At 34.5% G+C, this 24,043-nt stretch overlaps 1 protein-coding gene across 3 annotated transcripts in view; it reads left to right on the top strand.

The window, feature by feature from the left end:
• Positions 1–24,043, top strand: part of LAF3 (Amidohydrolase family) — a 252,714-nt gene that overhangs the window by 144,616 nt on the left and 84,055 nt on the right. For all 3 annotated transcript variants that reach the window (XM_089807847.1, XM_089807849.1, XM_089807848.1), the window contains 2 exons: positions 3,294–3,425; positions 3,814–3,929. In XM_089807847.1, the coding sequence (XP_089663973.1) occupies positions 3,294–3,425; positions 3,814–3,929 (248 nt within the window). The remainder of the gene's footprint in view (positions 1–3,293; positions 3,426–3,813; positions 3,930–24,043) is intronic.

Genomic DNA, 24,043 nt, shown 5'->3' with positions numbered 1-24,043 from the left:
ATCCATCTGCTATAGTGCCATTGCTACATGAATTGTGAATAGTGTTACCGCTATAGTGCATGACAGATTCTGATCAGTTTAAAAGCTGCCTACCAATCTCAGGTTCCCTTCATTTTATCTTCATGTTTATGTATTATCTGAAAATACATCTACATGGTTTTGTATGGACAATCTAGTTAGATTATTGAAGGCATTGTAACCTGATTTTATATCAGAATTTTTATATCAGCAAAATATCAATTTTGAAGTTTGAATTATAATTTTCAGTTGCATGCCAACTGTTTGACATAATGTCACTTGGCTGTAAGTGTTAATTTGCATTGAATATATGTCATATATTGCATCAAGAAAAAACAAAAAAAAGAGTTGCATTTCATGTTAGGTGTAGAATAAGCAGAAGAGAAGTCATTTTCAGTCATCCTATGATATTAGAAGTCTTCTTTCTTATTCTGGAAACAAACTGAAAATAAAATCAGTCATATATCCCTTATCCCTCTTCTTTACAAGTGTTTGACAAAATTTCTAAAAGCAAATATAGCAAGTTTTCAATCAGATTTGGACAGGGATATTACAAAGTCGAGACCATTCAATCAGTCTAACATTTGCCACTTCTTTAATTCAGTTGATGCATATGCAAAGTGGCGCGAACAACACTAAATAGATCACGTTCAACATTCATTATTAAAATATATCAGGATCAGGTTGAAACTATATTGTACCATGATCTTAAAATCATCATTGGCAACATCTTGAGAATTACATATTGGCACACGATTTCTATGCTTGTTTAGAGATAAGTGTATCTATCACTGCTGAGCTTATTGACATTTCCTTGAAATGATTATTGGAGGAGTGATACTAATCATTTTGCACATCTGCTAATATCACAGTTGTGATATGCATAGGACAGGGACGGCACAGGTGGGTATCAATCACAGAGTAATTGTGATCAGTTGGTCAGAATACTTTGCAAAACAGTGGACTTGCACCCAACTCATACTTGGGACCGATAGTATTGGGTGACGATTCCTTGTGTAAATAGAAGAAGTAATACACTGCCTATTGCATATATTCACTAAACTTGGTCTGCAATTGATACATCTCCATTACCCATAGCTTAATCCAATCACGGGATTGATATCCAGATTGCAGGCATACTGGAGGAATACACTTCAAGTCTCAGGCCCAATATCAAATTCAGTGTGATCAAGGAGCTGCTATATACACTATTTTGATTGGCATGAGGTGCAAGTATTGATGCACTCAGAATATATTGTTTTTTACCAGAACAATCTATTTTGTTTTGAGATATTGTCAGAGATTGTTGTCATACAGTCCCATCTTATATATTGACTTCCCAATGCTGATATCTATCATTAGTTGATTCATTGCATAACATCATTGTATCTGATTTCTACTTGATTTTAATAATGGATCTTGATATCTGATTTTTGCCTATATGCTATTTTATTATTGTGTTTTTGTGTTAAAATGCCTTGGCACATTACATGCAATAACTTGTCTAACACATCCAGAAATGACAAGGGTGGTGGGAAACCAGCGAATTTGGATTTATCAAGTCATCATATATTTGTTTGTTTATCACCCAAAAACCTGGAATTGAAAAATATACACTTGGCACCTCCAGCCAGCATCAGGAAAAACATTCCAAAGTGCATTGGAATAACCCTGGGAGTTTTGTGCCATACATCATAAGGTATCCTACAAAGGGTATTGTTTCATGGAATAAACTAAATAACCAAAAATCAGCCTCAAAATTCCTAAAATTGAGTAGCCTAGTTCCAAATCTCACTTGCACATGGTTTCAAATGCTTCTAATCCTGTGACTCTCTTCCTAATGCAATATATAGATGGTATGAAGTAGCTCTGGCATCACAAACTATACGGCTTGCTTAAAACATCCTAAGAAATGCAATTTTCTCTCAGCAAATCCTTTAAAATAGACATCAATTATAACCCCAAAATCTGCAGGAGAAATACCTTGAATTTTTTTTTTTTTGAAAACCCTGAATCTGCATATATGTCAATAATATGCCGATTCTTTACAAGTACCACCATAATTGGCTTGGAATTGTCTTCTAGTTGTGGAACCTGTAATCATACAAGGGTGTTCATCCTCAACCAATCATTGGAGGAACTTGCAGGTTCAATTTGATAGCAGGATGTTTTGTGTCCTCTTTTTGCGTATTGAAAATGAAATTGCAAACCACCTTTTATAGGTTTGGAGGGAAAATAGACCAATTTGAAATTCATTTCCCACCAAAAACACTTTTGAAATAATTAAATATTTCAACTGTCAGCTCCCATCCCCTAGGCATCCAATCTAGGGGGACATACGTGACTATGCAACTGAGCATAACAAGATGAAACTAAGGTAGTGTGATGAAGCCTGGTGCTAATTTGGGATTTTGCTAATTATTAGAACTCTCTACAAGAATTTTGAAAAATTCTTTGGGAATCATAAAATGCTTGGAAAAGCATCACTGCAATCCACAACTCCAACTGGGCATGAATCATTTAATAGAAACCAAGAAAAATTGAACCAGGCACTCCAAGATTTGTGAAGCTCCCTTACCAACACCAACTTGCACATGGGAATCCAAAAGAAGGACAACAGTTACCCCTGCTTATTAGGCTTGAGAAGGGGAAAATATGACTTTCCTGGAGACACACTAGTAAGATCAATTACCATAGACTTGGCTATAGTGATATCCACTTGACTTACCAGCAATTGACCAATGAATGAGTAGGATTAGAAATACCATGAATGGGGATAATTCATAGAAACTTTGATTGTGTATTTTTAATGAATTTGATGCCTTCATTTTCTGTTTTCATAATTTTAGACAATATCCAGATTCACCATTGGCACCATATTCTAAAACTGCTGTCTTTCTTCAAGTTGGGCACATTTATTCTGAAGAATCGAGCTGTAGATAAAATTCTTCTGGAAAACAACTATGTAAATGTATTTACAGTCAACACTTTGAATCACTCTCTATGATTCATCATTAGTGAAAGGATTGTGTGGAAAATGATATGTAGTTTAGCTTTATACAAGTTGCAGGATAAGAAAAAGAACCCAGGTGTGAATTTTAGTTTGAGTTCATTTCTGCTGGAATTTTTGTTCTCTTTAAAATTGGGCTGCATATGTACTTTATATGGGTTTTCATTGGGGAGCTTAGAAAGAGATTGATATGGTTACATGTTTCTGTATTGTGCCGTGATTCAACAATCTTTTCTATTCTACTGAATGATGCTTTTACCATCAGCCAGAGCACCTCTTGGGTGATGCAGCCTCTGCTATAAAGAAACTTGGAGAAGTACGAGCTGTGCAAGAGTCCTATCTGTTCAATTCACTCCTGTCAAGCAATGCTCGATTGGCATTTGGTTCTGATTGGCCGGTAAAGATTTCAAATCACATCTCTATGTAACTTACATTCTTTATTGTGGAACTTAATGCTTTTTATACAACTTTCATTAATGTGAGAAAAGAGACATCTATAGTGTACATTACTTCCATCAATATATTGAGAGGATTCTGTGTTGAAGTTTGCAAATTTCATCCAACTTAGGCATGACTGATGTTAGCTGTTGAAATTTTATGTTGCAATCAGTATCTTTGTTAACATCATTCAAGTTCATATAAAAATTTAGAATCTTTTTTTCCTAGCAAATGTGGAAATCTGGAACATATTTTTCTCCAAGCATCATTGCTGATCATGCTTATAAATATCTGAAGAAATGCCATGTTTGTGAATACCGAACTTACATTGTTCATTATTTGTTTAGGTTGCAGAACTAAACCCTTTAGGAGGAATAAAAGCAGCCATTAAAAGAACACCTCTCAATTGGCAGTCACCTTGGAATCCATCTGAAAGCATCACAGTAGATGCTGCATTAGATGGGTAAGATCATTTTCCTTCATTCATAATACTCTTCTTATTTACTAAGCATTTTTTATAGAATTTCAAATACATATATGGTTCATAATTTTATATTGTTTCATACGATCCCTAAATAGCCAATAGAGAATGGTGAGACATGCATTTGCATTGAGTTTTGATATTCTTAACTTACTATTTTTTAATAGAAACTTGAGTTAAGCTTTCAAGACAAGAAATAATTAGTAGTAGTTATCAACTTTCCTACAACAATTAAACAGATGAAAAGGCCTGTATTTAAGGATTGATGAGAACTTAAGCACAGACTTTTAAGCATATACCTCAATCTTTTCCAGATTTTCTTATTCTAACAGAGGGCATTTCTAACTGGTCTCATTTTCAATATCCATTGCATATCGTGTGAAATATCGCCAACTGGTCTCTTGTGCACAATCCGTTATGTTTTGATTTTTTTAATGACAATGGTCAGCGATTTGAAAGGTAGTCTAATTGTCATTATGTTTTTGCCGTATATGAGTTTTTTCGGCAATGTTTTTCCCAATTTTTAATCAGTATAAGATGCTGAAAACCAAACTAAGGTAATACTAATTAACTTCAACCAAATTAATCAATCGGCAGTTGTTCTGAATTTTATTTAACTCCAATCAATGCTCAAAAAGGACTGTACCAGGCTTGCCAACACATGAAATGGAGTACTGAAGAATCTTCTACACTCCACAGCCTAGAATGCACATGGAAATAGAATGAAACACCCCTCTAAATTGGATTGCTGGTTCTACCTGTATATGTATGGTAGTGCTGAAATGTCGAAGGGTACTCAGAAAAAGCCTTCACTATGTTTGATCTTTAAATTATGTCCTTGTTCACAAATAACCAGAAGAATTATAAATGAAATTAATGCCCAATTCCTGTAATCAGCTGGAAAGGCCCCTAACATTCAATTTTTTCAGCCATGGAGGAACGTCCAGGCCAATTCGTCCAAGAGTTTCTGTTCTTCTACATCAAATTGCGGAAAACTGCATCTGAAGCACTTTTATAACATGTAAGTATTGATGCTCAACCCAAGACGTGCAAAATGACCTCGCAAACACCTTTTACTTTCAGCTCTAGCCCTAATTTTGAATTATGTTTTCATTTGACCCTTTTTAATAATAAACTAACTTTGTTACTTTATTAAAAAGTGATAATAATACTAAGAAGATCAATATACTGACCTTTTAAGGAAGAAATAAAATCTGCAATTCCAAGGAAGAAGCAAAATACATGCAGCCATTACAGAGCGATTAGCATGAAGACAAAGAAACTGGTCAGCAACAAAGTTATTTTAGATAAGGGGATTCAATACCATTACAAATTTAAGGGTGCATTTAGGGACTCAATGAAAAGAATACAGAAAAAACAAAATATTATCTCCTGTTAAAGTGTAACTTCAGTAGAAGCGAAATACACATTATCATAACACTATGAATTCATGATCTTCACACACACACACATATTCACATTAACATTATTACTATTATGCAATTTGTAATTCATATACTCATGTTAATACTTGTTCTTTTATATATCGGGCTGTGTTAATACCAAAGTAACGAGACTCGGACCCGGCTTGGACTCGGCAAGGTAACTCGACTCGTGACCCAGCTTGGACTCACCAGTGACTCGACAGTGACTAGACAAAGTGATAAAACCCTTGAAATTTAAAGATTTATGTACCCATGATTGAATAAAGATTAAAGACACAATAACATCATAAAATAGAAGGTAATTTGATCGCATACATAACATAGATTGATTATGTAACTACAAAGGCAAAAAAATAAAAAATCAGCCGAGTCACCTAGGCGAGTTAGGAGAGTTGGGCTAGTCAGCTTAGTTGACCCATCGAGCCAGGTTCACAGGTCATTTTGACCCGGCTGAGGTAACTTGACTCGCTGACTTAGATGACTTGCCCGACTCGCGGCAAGTCTCGTTACTATGGTTAATACTGATCAGGCTGTGTTGATATTAAATCAGGTTGTGTTGTGTTAGCAGCCTCTTAACTAATACAATTTGTGGCACAGTAGAGCCATGACTCTACGTGGCACTTGGGCCACATAGGAGTCATGTCCCTACGGGGTCATGAAGCCCGTTCACCCTAATATATATTGATGTCCGATGGTGAGATAGGGACATCAATTACATTGGTAATGCTCCCTCACATCTGCGATCTGGTCTAAATTAAAGTGCTAGTAATTATCAAGAACGAGTTATATTGTATACTTCAGATCCATATAAGAATACTGTGAGTATTATTATAAATATTATATAAGAGTCCAAATTCAAATCAGACTATTATATTTCAGACTAAAAGAATATTTTTTTCCTATTAGAGATCCTATTTACATTTACATGGTATCAAAGCCATCCTGATAGAGAAATTCAATATCAGAATTGTTAAATATCGAACTCTAAATATCTTCAACTCAAAATGGTGAATCACATAAGATTAGAGGATAGAGTTGAAGGGGCTACAAACTTTGCCTCATTGAAGATTCATGTAATGATTATTTTATGAGAGATGGAATTAGAAGAATATATAGAGTCAAATAAACCGATACCAGAAAATGATCCAGATAAGACAACATGGAAAAGACACAACAATAAAGCCATGAAGATTATCACAGGTTTTGTAAAGGATCACATTCTTCCTTCTATATAAAGTCTTAAGACAACCTTTGAGATGTTTTCAAGAATTCAAAATACTTTTTGATATTAATAACACAAGTAGATTGCTAACATTAAAACAAAATCTACTGTACATCAAAATGAACAATGGAGAATCAATAACATCTTATTTCTTAAGAATTTTAGAGTTGAAAGATCAACTTGCGACTATTGGAAGTCAAGTAGATGATAAAGAACTTAGCATTATAGCTCTAAAAGGATTATCTCTATCTTGGGAAACATTTATTCATGGTCTAAGTTCTTGACCTGATCTTCCTAAGTTTGAACTACTTAAGAACGAATGTACTTAAGAAGAATCAAGGTTAGTTTCCAAAGGTATCAGTTTAAATCAAGAGGGAGACATTCAAGCTCTTCATGCCAATACCAACAATAAAGAAAAGAAAGAAAAATTTAAATGAAATAGAAAGGAATTCAACAAATTATACAAGAAACAAGATTGTTCTAAAGTACAATGCTTCAAATTCGGTCACACTCATAACTTTTGCCCTGAACTAAAGAAAATTCAAGCAACCCTAGCAGAAATCAGAGATGAAAACTTTGATTCTATCTAGCACTCTCAAGTAAATTAAACTCCAACAAAAACACTTGGATTAAAGACAGTGGAGCATCTCATCATATCATGGGCTTTAGAGATAAATTTTAAAGCTTTGAAGAATTCTCCTTTGAAGAAGTAATCATTGGAGACAACTCTACTCACCCAGTAAAAGGCATTGGATCATGTTCAATTCAACTAAATTCAGTTATTACTTCGACTTTAAAATGTTTTGTTTGTACCTGGCATAAAAGGAAATTTGGTATAAAAAGAAATTTGGTATATCAAGAAAGCTATATCCATTGGACTTAGAGATGGAAGTTTATATAAACTTTGTAACCATCAAAATTGAGCCCTAAATAATGAAGCATCAAACTGAAATGAAATATGGCATAGAAGACTAGGTCACCTTCATTTCCATGCCTTATCTACTATAGGAAAAGTTGTAACAAGGTTACCTAGTCTTAAACCTAATCATCTAGGCATTTGCAAAGGATGTCCCCTAGGTATAAACACAAAAGGATCTTTTCCCAAAAGTGAACACAAATCAAAATTTGGACTTGAACTTATTCATATTGATCTTTGTGGTCCTATGTCTGTAACTTCCCTAAATGGATGTCTGTACTATGTGATCTTTATAGATGACTATTCTAGGAGAACTTGGATCTACCTAAACAAAAGGAATTGGTTGAAGTACTATCCAAATTCAAAGAATTCAAAGCCCTAATTGAAAACCAGCCTAGACAATCAAAACCCTGAAATCAGATATGGAGGTGAATACATCTTAGAAATCTTTAAAGACTTTTGCATTTATGTTGGGATTAAGAGGGAGTTTTTTGTACCATATAATCCTCAACAGAATGGAGTCGCAGAACAAAAAAAATATCCATTATTGAATTAGCCATAGCTATGATGCATAATCTTCATACCTCTTTTTGGGCTGAAGCTTCTAATATTGCAGTTTATATTCAAAATAGATGTCCTCACTCAATATTGGAAAATATAACTCTCGAAGAAGTATTTACAGGCATAAAATAGGACTTAAGCCACCTAAGAATATTTGGGTGTCCTGTTTACATTCATATTCCTAAAGAAAAGAGAAGGGTATACTCATCGAATAGAGTGAATCAACCAAAGGTTACAGGATTTATGCCCCTAGACAAAGAAGCATTGAAATCAGTAGAGATGTAAAATTTGAAGAAGAAATTGCCTTTAGTCTTTCCAAGAACATTGATGAATCATACTCAGAGCCTACTATTGAATTAGATGAGAATCCTTCAGTAGAGAATGAGAGGGAGAATGATATTGAAAATATTACATCTCTTATTCCAAATTTAAAGAATATTGAAAATCCTAGCAATAAAATGAGACAACTTTGGGCTAGAAAAATGATAGAAAAAAATCATATAGACCATGATGTAGTCAGAGAAAACAAGAGGACAAGAAATCAATCATGCTATGTAGCACTACAAATTGAACTCATCAAAATAGAGCCTACAAATGTCAAAGAACCTTTATCAAGCAAATCATGGAAAGATGCAATGATTGAAGAATATCAATCAATACTAAAAAATGATGTGTGGGATGTTGTACCCAAAGCAAAGAATAAATCAGTTGTCTTTTATAAATGGTTATACAAAATCAAGCATGCACCTGAAGGCAACATTGAAAGATACAAAGCCAGATTTGTAGCTCACAGATTCTCGCAAAAGGAAGGAATTGATTATGAAGAAACATTTTCTCTAGTCGCCCAATACACATCTGTTAGGACTATCATAGCAATTGCATCATCCAAAGGGTGGAAGATACATCAAATGAATGTCAAAACAACATTCTTAAATGGTGAAATTGAAGAAGAGGTATATATTAAGCAACTAGAAGGATTCATCACTCGTGACAAAAATTCTCACATATGTAAATTAAAGAAAGCACTATATGGCCTCAAACAAGCACCTAGGGCATGGTACGAAACGATAGACAACTATCTCACAAAATTGGGGTATTCCAAGAATGAAGCAGATCTTAACATATACTTCAAAATTAGATAAAGATGATATGATTATTCTTGTATTATATATTGATGATTTACTAATAATAGGTGAAGAACATCTTATAGCTAAATGCAAATAGGAACTAACAACGGAGTTTGACAAGAAAGACCTGGGACTTCTTCATTACTTCCTCGGTCTAGAAGTCTGGCAAAAGGAGAACTACATTTTCTTAAATCAAGAAAAATCCACTGTTGATATTTTGACTAAGTTTGGAATGATGGATTGTAAACCATTAACAACTCCTATGAAAGCTAACTTACATAAACTGAAGAATGACAAATTTGAATATGAACTTGCTACTCCTACTTATTACAGGCAGATTTTCGGTTCACTAATGTACTTGGTGAACACTCTACCTAATATTTGTTATGCAACTAATACAATAAGTTAGTTCATGTGTGAACCAAACAAGATACATCTTGTGGAAACTAAGCACATCATACGATATCTAAGAGGTTTAGTTGGTATGGGACTCAAATATGAACAAGTTGAGATCAATCTTCGTGGATATTTAGATTCTGATTAGGCAGGCAACTCTACTAAACATAAGAGTACCACATGATGTTTTTTCTGTCTTGGGTTTGCAATCATTTCTTGGTTCAGCAAAAAGCAATCTTCAGTTGTGTTAAGCTCCATTGAAGCAGACTATATAGCCTCGTCCATGGGAGCCAGAGAAGCAGTAGTATGGTTGCGAGGTTGCTAGCTGGGTTGTTTAAGAAACCCTTGAAGCCAACTATCATTCACTGTGATAATCAAAGTTGTATCAAGCTTTCAACAAATCCAGTTTTCCACAATCGATCTAAGCATATTGGGATACCTTATCATTATATTAGTGATATGGTAGATCGAGATATTATAAAACTAGGGTACATAAGTACAAATGAGCAAACAATGGATGCTCTTACCAAACCTCTTGCCAAGGTTAAATTGGAATATTTCAGAGGAAAATTTGGTATGATCAAATTGTAATTTTTTGAATATTGAACTTGAGTTTCAATTTGTATATGCGTGTTTATAATTCTAATGGAATAGTTGCATCAAATATGTAATGAAAGATGTCGATCTTTCATAGACATACATATTTAGAAGGTAATCATTGTAAGGTGACGATCTTACAAATGATATGTCTCTTATCATGACAGATTATGTTATTGTTCGTGATACACCAGAAGTCATTAATAGCAAATGTGTTATGATCAATCTAATTGTTGATCCAGAGTGCCGGAGATAATAATGCATGTTATGATTCTGCTCATAGCATTTAGATTATAGTTATTTGATAAGTCACTATTCCAAAGTGTTAAAGTCAAATAATCAATTATTTGTATGGATATCATTAATATAGATATCATGTTAAGGTTCATGAGATATGTTTGATATTTCACTTCTCCCTTGGTGAGAGGGAGTGTTAAAGTGTAGCTTCAGTAGAAGTGAAATAGACATTATCTTAAGTATATGAATTTGTGACCTTCACACACACACACACACACACACACACACACACATATATATATTCACTTTAACATTATTACTAATGTAATTTGTAATTCATATACTCATGTTAATATACTTGTCCTTTTATGTATCGGGCTGTGTTAATACTAATTGGGTTGTGTTAATATTGATCGGGTTGTGTTGATATTAATTGGGTTGTGTTATGTTATCAACCTCCTTAACTAATGTGATTCATGGCACCGTAGAGCCATGACTCTACATGGCCCTTGGGACACGTAGGAGTCATGAAGCCTGTTGACAATAATATATGTTGATGACCGATGGTAAAGATAAGGACATCGAGCACATTGGTAATGCTCCCTCACATCTGCAATCTGGTCTTAAGTAAAGTGCTAGTAATTATCAAGAACAAGTTATATTGTATACTTCAGATCCATATAAAGAATACTGCAAGTATTATTATAAATATTATATAAGAGTCTGAATTCAGTTCAGACTTATAGTTTAGACTAAAAGAATATTTATTTCCTATTAGAGATCCTATTTACATTTACATCTCCCATGCCATTTACAAACAACAACAAGGCGATCAATCTCCAATTAGAAGTGAAACACCCCTATTTGGCTCCAAAATACCCAAAAGTTGTCTCTTTAAAAGGGTGACAGATTGAAAGCAACAAACTGCCAATATTGTAGCAGAAGTTTGTAAAAAGTTAGGAGCAATATCAGTATAAAGAAATCATTTTGTATTTTTCATTTCAGATCAATGGTATGAAGCAAATCCACAAGACTTTATTAACATAATAATACGGAAGAAATCAACGTTCTGCATATTGCAAGGAAATAACTTAGTCAAGGTTGCAAATTTTGCAAATCTGTGATCATCAAATTCTACCTTCAAGAATGCGAATTGATTAGTGCGGCTAACCAAAATAAAGATAAGGGTTAGAAGACAAAAATTTGCACGAATCTCCTGTGAAAGATCAAATTCACATATTGGACTGATGATCTGGAATGCCAAATTGATATAATGAAAGGATCTATATCTGCAAGGAGTTAAATAAATTTAATTAGCGACAGTTCATATTCATGGATTGGAACAACTTGTTTTGGTGGCAACTTCGGCCATATTTGTACTAGATAAGCCAGATGGATCAACTATCCCTTCCGAAGTCGAAACATGGTCAAACTAAAGAATACCCTATAAAGAGGACAAGTGCACGAAATTGCTCGGTAGCCTGGAAAAATTGTTTCAATGCCCTAGCAGATGTGAGCAGTGGTGGAAAATGTTACTTAGGAAACAATGCGATGAAGGAAAAGACCAAAATATGTGTAAATAAATCTTCAATCAAGCAAATTGAGCAAGTGACCAATGTGAATCGCCAAGTGAACATTGAAGAACAAAAGTGTCGATTTAGAAAAACAAAATATTATAAGAGCAACCCTTCTTAAAATGCAATAATGTTAAGATGCTCATAAATATGGAGATAGGACTTCAAGAATTGAAACCTTTAAAAATCATTACTAATAGATCAATTTATAAATTGGAATATATAAGATTTGAGAGACACATCAAAGAAACTATCAAAGTCGAATCAGACCGAACTATTAAACTTAAACATATTGAATTTAACCAAGCATTAAGAGATATCTTTCCGCTAATATCAATAAGAAAGAAAAACTCAAAAAAGAACAAGTCAGAAAATATTGATCAAGTAAACCAAGAGTGGAAGATGGGAGGATTTATCAACAGCAAAATCATCTACAATAAGGTAAATGAGGATTGTGATTCGAAGGAAGAAATAGAGAAAGGGGAAATTATTGCAACAAATCCTAAAGATCTAAGTCAATATAATGACCAAGAAGAGAATATGGAACTGAAAGATCCTTGATGGATGCCCTTGCTAATTTGCTGTAGTTTTCAAATTAATAAACTATATTTTCCTGTGATTTCTTTGATGCTCTTTGAGAATAGACAGAAGTTGCAGAAGGTTTTGTTTTTGTTTTGTGTTTTTTTATAGTTTTCACAATAGTAATGAATAATGAACAATAAACATGAGAGGAGACTGAAAATAAATAAGAGCATAGAGCCAATTCAGAATTGCTATAAATCGTACCAGGCAGATTTCTGATTTATAAAGCCAAATAATAAATCCAATGCGGTTCCAAGGAGCTTACATCCAACAATGATGCCAAACTGCTGCAAATGGCGGCCCTAAGACTGCAAGGAATCACGTCCCAGCTGAAAGAATCAATTTGCAACGCTGAAACTATAAATTTGCAACCTGAATCCACAATAAAGAATGGCGTACTCTATCCCTGATAACAACGCACACTATTTGAAGAATCCAATGCCAATAACTGCTGAGGGCTATGTCCCAGCCAATCCAGAACCTGGGGTTTGCGTCCCAGATGAAGAATTGCTCTCTCAAAGCCAATTCACAAAAACAAGTTTTTCAATATGCAAAAGATAATAAGAAATTAGGTCTCCATCTCCTTATATCCCTTTCCAACTGTAAATCGAACGCTAAAGGGAAATTACACTTTGCTCTTTAAATAATATATAATAAAATAACATTTTCCCAACTAAAGTCGTCCATGCTATAGGAAAAACATTACTTTATTAAAATTCCATAGCTGAAGGCACCAAAAAGTCTACAAATAGTAAAAATCATGTATAATAATTCGAGACCTTTCCAACGAGCTATAACACATAGGTGTCCCTGATCAACTGAAGCCAAAATCCCCTTATTACTCCAAAATGGTTATATTATTAACCTTATTTTAATTTATTTAATCACCAACTTAGGAAAATTAAAATATATTAAAATATTTCCCAAATGGTCCCAAAAGGCCCAAAATGACCAATCAAACATGAATTTGACCTTGTCATCTGTCTGTGACTAATGCCGGACAAGATGTGTCAACTGGTAGTCCATCCCTAAAATCTAGGGATGCTCCTAAAAAGTAGGAGACAACCCCAATCAACCAAAATTGAGTCCCAATGACTCCCCTGCTGTGTGCACCTCTGAGAGAACTATCACTGAATTGGGAGTTCCTCTTAAAAAATAGGAATGCCTCCTAAAAAATAGGAGATGCACTCTAAGTCTCCAAAACGTTCGCCAAGGTCTCAAAATGCCTCCTAGACCACTCCTAGTCAATCCCTACAAATTAGGAATCCCTCCTAAATTTTAGGAAACAGTTGTCTACTGCTCCAAACTACTTGGGAAGCTCATGCATGACTCTCAAAGTCCCTGGGTTGGTTCCCTGTACGCTCTGTTGGCCTATGGGAACCAGATAATAGACCAACCCTGCTAGAAATGTTCTCACTAAGGAAGGGCAGAAATTGGGGACATGACAGGAACAAATAGGAGAAAGAAGAGATTTCCAAGAGGGCTTTGAAGCTCACATGAAGAAGAATTGCGGCAAAGAAGAAACTATGCAAAGAATGCAACAATGTGAACAATGTATACAACAAAATCTGTTCATTGAGGATATAAAAAGCAATTTGAACACGTACTACAAATTGACTCAAGACATAATGTTAATTCAAAATGAAATTAGTGATCAACTCCTACTTCGGGAAAAAGCCAACAAGGGACATTACCAACCAATCAATGAAACAAATCTAGTAACAGTCAAAGATGAATAAATTATAAGGATTGGCTTAATAGAAATAACTAGTAAAGAAATAGAAGTCAGATAAAGTGACAATACGGGGAAAATTAAATCTAAGGATGGAATTTTTTCAAGAATTTATTTTAAACTCAAAGCAGGAAGGATAATTGGTGCCTAAACATCAAGAAATGGCAACTGTTTGGAAATCAATATAAGAGACACTAAGCTTAAGATCTTGGAAAATGAGGTATTAGTTCAAACTGAAAGTCAAGTTATAAATGAGGAAGAAGACATAAATTTACAATCTAAGACAGTACTTAAGAGTAAGCAGACAAAAATATTTGGGAAGTCAGCAAGAGAGACAAGGGATATCTCAGGGAAAAGCTTTCCCTCACCCCAAAATATAAATAACAGAATGTTGTCAAATTCAACTCCTTTACTTAAATGAAAAGGTTGAGCTAAATCACCTAAGAATATAGGGTCTAGTATAATTAAGCATATGTTGGAAAACAACTCCTCTACCTCAGATTCATTAGTTGAATCAAGACACATGACTTGCAGCAAAAGGAAAAAACAGGTTAAAAAGTCATAAATTTTGGTTAATGCCACAAAATGGAAAAGATCCATTTGAGTATAGTAGTCTTCCAAACAATCATAACAACCAGGAAGTAATTCTTCATAGACTAATTCCAAAAACGAATAGTGAGAATTTATCAACTAAATTAACAATAGAACAAGTCATTCACTTAGAAAGAACCAATCTAATAATAGAAAGGATGACACAATATCAAATAATAAGGATGAAAATGATATAACAAGGAGGGTAACTCCAAATACAACCCCTAAATATATCCTAGATAGAGTTGGCTTAGATAAAGAAGACAATTTTGAGGAAATTGAGTTTGATTCAGAAAATAAGGAAAGTGAAGAAGCATTAAAGGAAAAAGGTTGGTTAGTTGTATGAATTATGGAAAAGGATAAGGAAGAGTTTGCAGCCGAGAATGCAGAGATTAATACAAAAACTATCAATCCTATTAATATTGAGGGTACTAGTGAGTCAAAGTCCGACTTAATTGTAAGGATAGGAAAATATATAATCTAATTTCAATACCCTTACAAGAACAATATAAACTCAAGCAAAAGGTTTCAAATTCTATTTCAGGACATAGAGGAAATACAAAATTAGGAACTAATACTTGGAATTTTATTCCTATAGAGGTTGAGATGTTTTTAAAAGAATCCGAATAATTAAATCAAGAAGGAAACTTAGATAATGAAAGTTTGGGTAAATTAGAAAAGGGTAAATTTATTAGTCAAAATTGGGAAGAGTTTGGCATTATGGATTTGGAATTATTTCAACAAGAGAAGGATAGTCTAAACAAAGTAAATTGTCAAACTTTGAAATCAATAATCAAAGAAGTGGTAGAAGAAGGTAAAGAAATAAGTAACAAAATTATGAAAGAATTAGAAAAAAGATTATTTAGATAAAGATGAAGATTTTTTATTGCTAAAAGTGTGCAGAATTCAAGTAATAATCTAGACAACCTAGGTATTAAGGCTAATATACAAGGATTAGTTCTATCAAAATGTGGTAAGGAAAAAAGTAAAAGTGGTAGAAAATCCTTAGTTGAACTTAGAGCAGCTACAAGTCTGCTGGCAATCTGCTGAATGTAGGGAAGGGGAAGCTCCCTTGTACTTAATCATGAAGTTAACAACTTGGAACATAAGGAATCTTAATGCCTCTAATAAAAAGCATTTACTAAAGCTTAACTTGCCATTATTTGAATCTGATATAATTTCAATTCAAGAAACAAAACTTAATGAAGGAGAGAAACTCAAAAAAAATTTGGGGTTTTGGAAAATAAAATCGGTTGAATCAGCTGGGACCTAGGGGGATAGGTATTAGATGGGATTTTAGGAGGATAGAATTTAATCCACTCATTTTAATAAGTAATTGGATGGGGGGCAAAGTTAAAAGCTTTACAAGTGAAACTCAATTTATTCTAATAAATGATATGGACCAACTCTAACATCAAATAAGAAAGAGTTATGAAATGAAATAAGTAATTATCTAGAAACAAATCCTTTAGAACATATTTTTATTGCAAGAGATTTTAATGCTATCGTAGACTTTGGAGAAAAAGAAGGTGGAACCTCGATCACTTTCCAGGTTATGCTAGACTTCAAAGATTGGTCTCCAAAAGAAATTTTTATAGATTTCGCAACTAATGGAACTTTCACTTGGAACAATAGATGAGCGGGTTTTTGTAATATAGCAGAAAGATTGGATAGATTTATTCAAAGGAAACTTAATTTCTTTTAATGACCCTTATGGTACAAGCATTCTTCCTTATGCAGGATCTGATCATTACCCGGTTGGGCTAGAAATAGGTGAATGACATAAACCATTAAGAAATCCTTTTAAATGTGAAAAAATATGATTTATAGACAAATATTTTCTAAATAATATTAGGCAATGGTGGAATGAAGAGGATTTTGAACGATCACAAATGTTCTATTTTATATCAAAACTCAAATCTTTAAAAGAAAAAATTAAAAAATGGAATAAAGAACATTTTAATGACATTTTAAAAAATTAATTAGAGAATGAAGAGGAATTGAGAAATCTAAATGAAGAAGTTATCAAAGGAGGAATGGAACATGATAAATTTATCAAAGAAAAAATACTTTTGGCTAAACAAGAAATTATTCTAACAAAAGAAGAAATATTTTGGAAACAAAAACCAAGGGAAAGGTTGTTAGGAGATAGGAATACTAATTTTTTTGAAAATAGTACTATCATGTTGGTAGGGTAACAAAATACCCTAATGAGATAGAAGAAACTTTTGTTAAACATTATATTGATATTCTTAATAATATGAATCCTCAAATTTTAAAGCTCAAAAAAAGATGTTAGGATCGATTCCAAAAATTATAACTTCAGAAGATAATAAGACCCTAAATACGAAATTTACTAAAGAAGAAATTAAAGAGACTCTTTCTCTACTTAATTTAGATAAATCTCTGGGACCAGATGGTTTTCAAGCCTTTTTCTTTCAAAAGTGTTGGGATATCTTAGGAGATGATCTCTAGAAAGCAATTGAAGTAACTAGGAATTCTTTTTCTCTTTTGATGCTTTTAGATGGGCTGGTTAATGGGTAGTTATTAGAAATCTCAAAGCAGTTATTCGGGATCCCCCCCAATGGATGGGAAGTGAGGCAGGCCCCCAAGACCAAATGACGATCTCGCCAGATATCGGATAGAGAGGGAGACCCCCACTTACTCCCTTCTTGTTAACTATTGGAATGGTAATGGTTTTTTATGGTCATTACCTGGTGTTTTGCACAATGTTGTGGGGTCCCGTGATATACTTTTCATCATTGAAACCCATGAGAGTCTTGTGCCTCCTCTTCTGAGGTTTACAGGTTATCAGTGGTTATCCGTTTATAAAGAGGAGGTTCTTGCTTCCGGTGGGGTCCATGGGTCTGGTGGCGTGGCCTGTTTGATTAGAGATGGTATTTTTAGCCGTACTTCTATTGTCCACTCTGATATGTTTGCCAGGTTCTTGTGGGTCTATATTGACCATAAGAATCGTTATTAGAGAGATTTCTTTATTGCTATTTGTTATTTCTCGCCAGCTTCCTCACATTACGCTATCCATGGTACTGAGGACGAAGACCCTTTTGTTGACCTTAGCGAGAGTGTCTCTTAGTTTGCTACTTTGGGAGACATCATAATTCTCGATAATTTCAATGCGAGGACCAGAGAGCTCCAAACTCCGCTTCATGACCGAAGCTCTGATTCCATTTGCTCCACTGAGATTGATCCGACTGCTTTGGGACTTAAGCATATTTTTGATGATGCTCTTGGACCGATTTCTTGTATGGACACCATCTTTTGCAGCTTTGTGAGTCCCCTGAACTTGTGATCTTGAACAATCTTTCCTACTTTCCTAGATCTGAGCTCTTCACTTGCTAGCCTCATTGTGGGGGTGCTAGTGTTTGACTATACCCTCACCTCTCCCTCTATCATCCCCTTCATCCATAGCTTCACCATTTTATGCCTACCTCTTGCGGACCATGCTCTCCTTAGTATTCTTATTCATACTCTCATTTCTCCTCTTTCATCGACTCCTCTTCAGTCGCCTCATCTCTTTCCTACCGCTGCTCCTTCCCCCACTTGCTTCCGCTTCCTCAACGGTGACAGTGAGCTCTTTTCCTCTTATCTTTTGAGATTCCTTAATGCTGCGTGTTTTACTAATTGTTGTGAGGCCTCCTCCATGTTTGATTTGCTTGCAATGACCATTTGGAGGTCTATCATCCATTCCATACCTCACCGTCCTTTTGTTTACTTTCATAGCAAACATCGTAATACATGCTCTATGAACCTATGCTTCGATGTGGATTGCAAAGCTTTTCATCGCTCGGTGCGCTCTGCTTTTGAGGCCCACAACCTCGACTTTGCTCACCTTTGGTTGTCTTACCTTTGTTTTCTTCGTTGTAAGAAACGATCCTTTACCACTTCCTAGTGCAAATCCCTTTGCTCCACATTGATCTGCAATCCACAACTTTTTTGATGCACCCTTTTTCCCTACTATAGCCCTCCATCCTCCATCCTTGACTTTCGCTCCCTAATCTCTCACACCACGACTCTTTATGGCATTTCCTGGGCAGCCTTTTATCCATCCCATCCCACCTCCTTTCCGTCACTTGTTTACCCCCTCTTAAATTTACGAGGCCATTAGATCGATGACAAGTAGCAGAGTGATCGATGAGGAGGGGTTCCAGGATGAACTCTTCAAGTTTGGTGCCTTGATTTTGGTCCCCTATCTCTCTATACTCTTTAATAGAGTGGTTTGTATTGGGTTTTCGATTTCTTGGTCCAGACATCTGATTTATCCAGTTCACAAGATTGGTGTTGTCTCTGACCCTGGGAATTACATAACCATTATGATTGGGCATACGTTTGCCAAACTTTATGCTACAACCCTCAATGCTATGTTATCCAAAGAGCTTGACATGAAAGGTTGTAGAGCTAGAGGATAGACTAGTTTCTGGGCTGACTATTAGACCATGGATCACATTTTCACTTTATGGGCTATTATTGAGGAGGCTAGACGTAGGTTGGTGAAAGTTTACTACTCCTTTGTTGATTTTCGCAAGGCTTTTGATTCTTTTCCTAGAATTTCTCTATTTCAAAGGCTTCGAGCAATTTGGATTTCAAAGATGTTGCTTATTGCTATCATGAGATTGTATGCAACTGTGATGGGTAGATTCAGGACTTTGAGGGATTCTTAGTTCCAATCCATAGCACCATTTGGGTCAAACAAGGCTGTCCTCTGCCCCCTACTTTATTTGGTTTTTCTATTGATGAGCTTGAGGACTTCCTTTTGAAGTCCTTGCTCCCAAGTGACGATTGTTGCTTACACTAGGTTTTGATCTACATTCTTCTTTTTTGAGGGATAGGAGATTGAGATCACTTCTCATATGTATATGGGTGTGAAGTTTTCTGGACCTCGCTTCAGTATGCAACTGACAATTCAGTCCAGAATTAGTAAGGGTATGGGTTCTCTTACTATACTTGAGAAACAGTGTTTTAAACACCACTTTCAAGATACCTCGTCTAAGTTATCCATCCCTCTTGGACTCCCTTGTTCGGCTGACGGTTCTTTATGGCTTTGTGGTTTGGGGACCTTTTCTCCTTGGTTTTGATTGGACCTCGATTGAATGGGTTCAAACATTGCTTTTACAACACATCATTGGATGTCATAGGTTCACTCCTCATAGTATCATTCTTGATGAGTTTGGTGCTCATCCTTTTAGTCTTGCGGCCATATTTGATTTGATTTGGTTCCTTCATCACCTGCGTGGTTTTGTGGATTTAGTTGGTGAACGTAATAGATACTCCTAATTGGCGGATTGTTCTTCTGTTGCTACTACGAATTCTGATACTAGTTCTAGAGCTTGTTGCTAGTATGCATAGGCATCTTCTCTACTGAACTCGATTACGATTGATATTGATCATCTCCCTCCTTAGCAGTTCTTGTTGAATGCCCCTGCTCATCTCCTTCCCTCACGTTAGGAGTTAAATGGGCGTGTCAAACTAGATATATATAGATAGTACATTATCACTACTTGAACTAACCCTCCTGGTGGCTTACGTCCGAGGATGGTCTTCTATGTGGAGCACTTTCTAGAGATTTGTGATGGGATTATTGTTCGCTTTAGTTACCTATCTCGATGGTGGTCTCATGCCCTGCATATCTCTCTGGTGAGAGTTGGTTCTAATCGTCTTCGAGCTCAGACCGACCATCATATTGACAATAGAGAGCAGATCTTTAAGCTGTGTACGTCAGCTGAGGTCGAGACAGAGATACTTCATTTTCCATTGCCCTATCTTTTATGAGATCGAAGGAAGATTTTACTATTTGTTTTGGGATTGTTTTTCTCTTTCAACTTTCTTTAGTCATAGTGACTAGTGGTGTCTCGCACTATCTTCAAGAGGCCATCCTGCTCTGTGATACTTTGCAATCACTACTTCCTCACTGACATACCTCTCTTCAACTCATTACTGCTTTTTTTTCACCCTTATCTCCTTTGCGTGGTGTGAAAAGGCCGTCTAGTTCTACTGGCGGCTTCTTACGTCAACAACACTCCTCCACAAGCTCATAGAGATAGATCAAAGCTTCTATCCACTCACAATCGTATCCTTCTATAACTGATTTCTTTTTGCCAAGAAAGGACTCCTAGTCTTTGTGTTGGCCTCTCCCTTCTTCTTGGTTATTGTTCGCTTTTCCTAGACATTGTTTGGTGCTCCTGCTGTTATCAGTTGTCTTATTGTAATCTATCAGTCCCATAGACCTTTTGATGGTCTTTCATTGAACATTAATATTATTATCTTATCTTATCTTTGATAGAAATTAACAATACCTTCTTATGTTTAATTCCTAAGCAGTTAGAATATGAGGATCCATGAGATTTTAGGCTCATAGTTTTATGTAATTCAATTTGCAAGATTCTCTAAAAAGGGTTAGCCAATAGACTTAAAACAGTTCTCCCAAAACTCATTTTTGACAAATAGACAAGTTTTGTTCCAAATAAGTCAATCTTCGATGTTATTGTTATTATTCAAGAATTAATTCTCTATATAGTGAAATAAGGAATCTTGTAGCTAATGAAATTAGATATTCAAAAAGCTTATGATAAAGTAGATTGGAGATTCCTCTGTAAAACTCTTGAAGCTTTTGGATTCTCTTGTCAATGGATCAACTTAATATACAATTGTATTTTGACTACTAAAAAATCCCTGCTTATAAACGATACAGCTGAAAGTTTTTTTAGTATTTCTAGAGGGATCAGACAAGGGGCCCTATTTACCCTTTCCTCTTTATAATTATGGCAGAAACTTTTGGCAGAGCAATGAATAATAAAGGCTCAAGCTGAAAGAAAGATAAGAGGTATTACAGTTATAGAAGAAGTTCTTAAATTAACCCACCAACAATAATCAAATGATATTATTTTTCCAGGAGAGTACCATGGAAGAAGCTCAAAATTGAAGGCAAATAATTAAAAACTATATGGAAGCTTCAAGACAAAAAGTAATGACAATAAGCCATAAATTTTCTTCATTAATACAAAAGAGGAAGTGGAAAGAGACATTTGTGGAATAAATGGGATATAAAAAAGGAACCTTCCCTCATAAATATCTTGGGATTGAACTTGAAAAGGGTATTAGAGAAGGTAAAGCTTGGCACACAATTAAAGAAAAATTAGATTAAAAAAATGGGAAGTTGGAAAAGAAAATGTTTAACTAAAGTTGGAAGGATGACTATGATGAAAGCAGTTCTTTCAGCTATTCTTATATTTCAGATGTCATGTCTACCACTACCTAAAGGTGTTAAAAAAAATTAGACTCGAAACTTAAAATTTTCTTCTGGTAAGGAACTGAAGAAAAGAACAAACAATCTTTGATAAAATGGGATAAATTTGTAGACCTGAAGAGTATGGAGGCTTAAGAATTAAAAACTTTAGTTGGTAAAACGAAGCACTAGGGGATAAACTTGTTTGGAGAATGTTGAAAGAAAATAATAGTAAATGGGCCAAAATTATATATCATAAATATTTACATAGCAATAAATCTTTATCTTTGTTTAGAACAATAAATCCGCCAAAAGGATCAAGAATTTGGAACTTAGTATTAAGTTGTCCTCCATTAATAGCTAAAAATCTAACTTGGGATATTGGTTTAGGGCAGGAAGCTTTATTTTGGGAGAACTCATGGGATGGGATTCCTTCTCTAGATAGTGCGAATCTACCATTGAACATAAGACATATTCTGACAAATCTATGGGGTAAGTATGTGAGAGATTACAAAATAAAAATAAAAAATAATCAATTGAAGGATAGCAGTGGAAATCTTTAGATGAAACCCTTTCATCAAATCATGAGAAACACATTTAGTCAATTTTTAAATAAAGTCAAACAAATCATAAAGAAAGGGAAGATAAAATTATTTGGGGAGCATTGAAAGATTTTAAGTATAAAGCTAAATTAGGGTATGAAAAGACAATAAACTCAATACATTGGAATAAAATCGATATTCCTCTAAACGTATGTTGGGATCCAATGTGTCTTCCAAAAGCAAGCATCTTTCTTTGGGCAGCTCTTCAAAGGAGAATTCTAACAGCAAATAAGTTTAATAAAATGGGTTTTGAAGGACTGTCAAGATGTTCTCTCTGCGAAAAAGAATCTGAAATTGTTGAAAACTTATTTTTTAAATGTTCATTTGCTAAAGAATGTTGGTACTCGTTATGTAAGAGATTGAACTGGAATTTTACATTTCCTGAAAATCTTTTAAATTTCTTAAACAGCTAGCCGAAATATGATAGTTCTAATGTTTATAATAATTTGTGGAAAATATCCCCATCTTTTCTTCTATAGAAAAAATGGAAAACATCAATTCTTTTTGTAATACAAAGATGGATCTTACATCCTTCTTTAATAACTTAGAGGTTTATTGTTCTCCTCAATTTTGACATCCCAAAATTGTGGCAACCCTACAGAATTTCTCATGGATTTTGTAGGTGCACCCTCTTTGCTTCAATGATTAATGAGACATGAAAAAGATTCATTATCCCTAGGTTTTTCTTTTTGTAGTCTTATTTATGCATTTTTTTGAGATTTTTTTGTCGAGATCATCCTCAATTGTTTGTAGGTAAGAGTTTTCTTTCTTGCACTTCAAACAGTCGATTTTTGGTGAACTTTCACATCTTTACTTTGTTTTTCTTTGTCTTGTAAATCGTTTTTGCTTTTGTTTTTGCCTTAGGTCAATAGCCCTTGGAATTCCACTTGATTTGAGCTAACTTAGGTTGAAATCAAAGTTATCTAGCTCAATTTAAAAGGGAAAAAATGAGGTTTTTTAGATCTGCATATTTTTATTAAAAACCTCATAAAAAATTGTTTTTTATTGACAATTGCACGATATAAAATTATATTTGATATTTAAAGTGTATTTTGTGGTCATTTTAAAATTTCAGCTCAATCTGAGTTGATTTGATCATAGTATTTTATGTTTTATGTAGATAGCCTTTTAGAAATGTGTTTAAGACTCTAGTGGTGTTTTCTAAACCATTTTACTTGTTTTAAACCCCATGCGCTTGCCTTTAAAAGGTTTGTTTTGGTCTTCAAGCGAAAAGTGACAATTTTTAAAGGATGTGCATATATATTAAACACATG

This window comes from Cupressus sempervirens, chromosome 10, assembly GCF_028749045.1.
Source record: "Cupressus sempervirens isolate cs-2001-9-10 chromosome 10, ASM2874904v1, whole genome shotgun sequence".
Classification (NCBI taxonomy): domain Eukaryota; kingdom Viridiplantae; phylum Streptophyta; class Pinopsida; order Cupressales; family Cupressaceae; genus Cupressus; species Cupressus sempervirens.
Note: the sequence above shows the minus strand (reverse complement) of the source record. Positions and strands in the feature narration are given on the sequence as shown.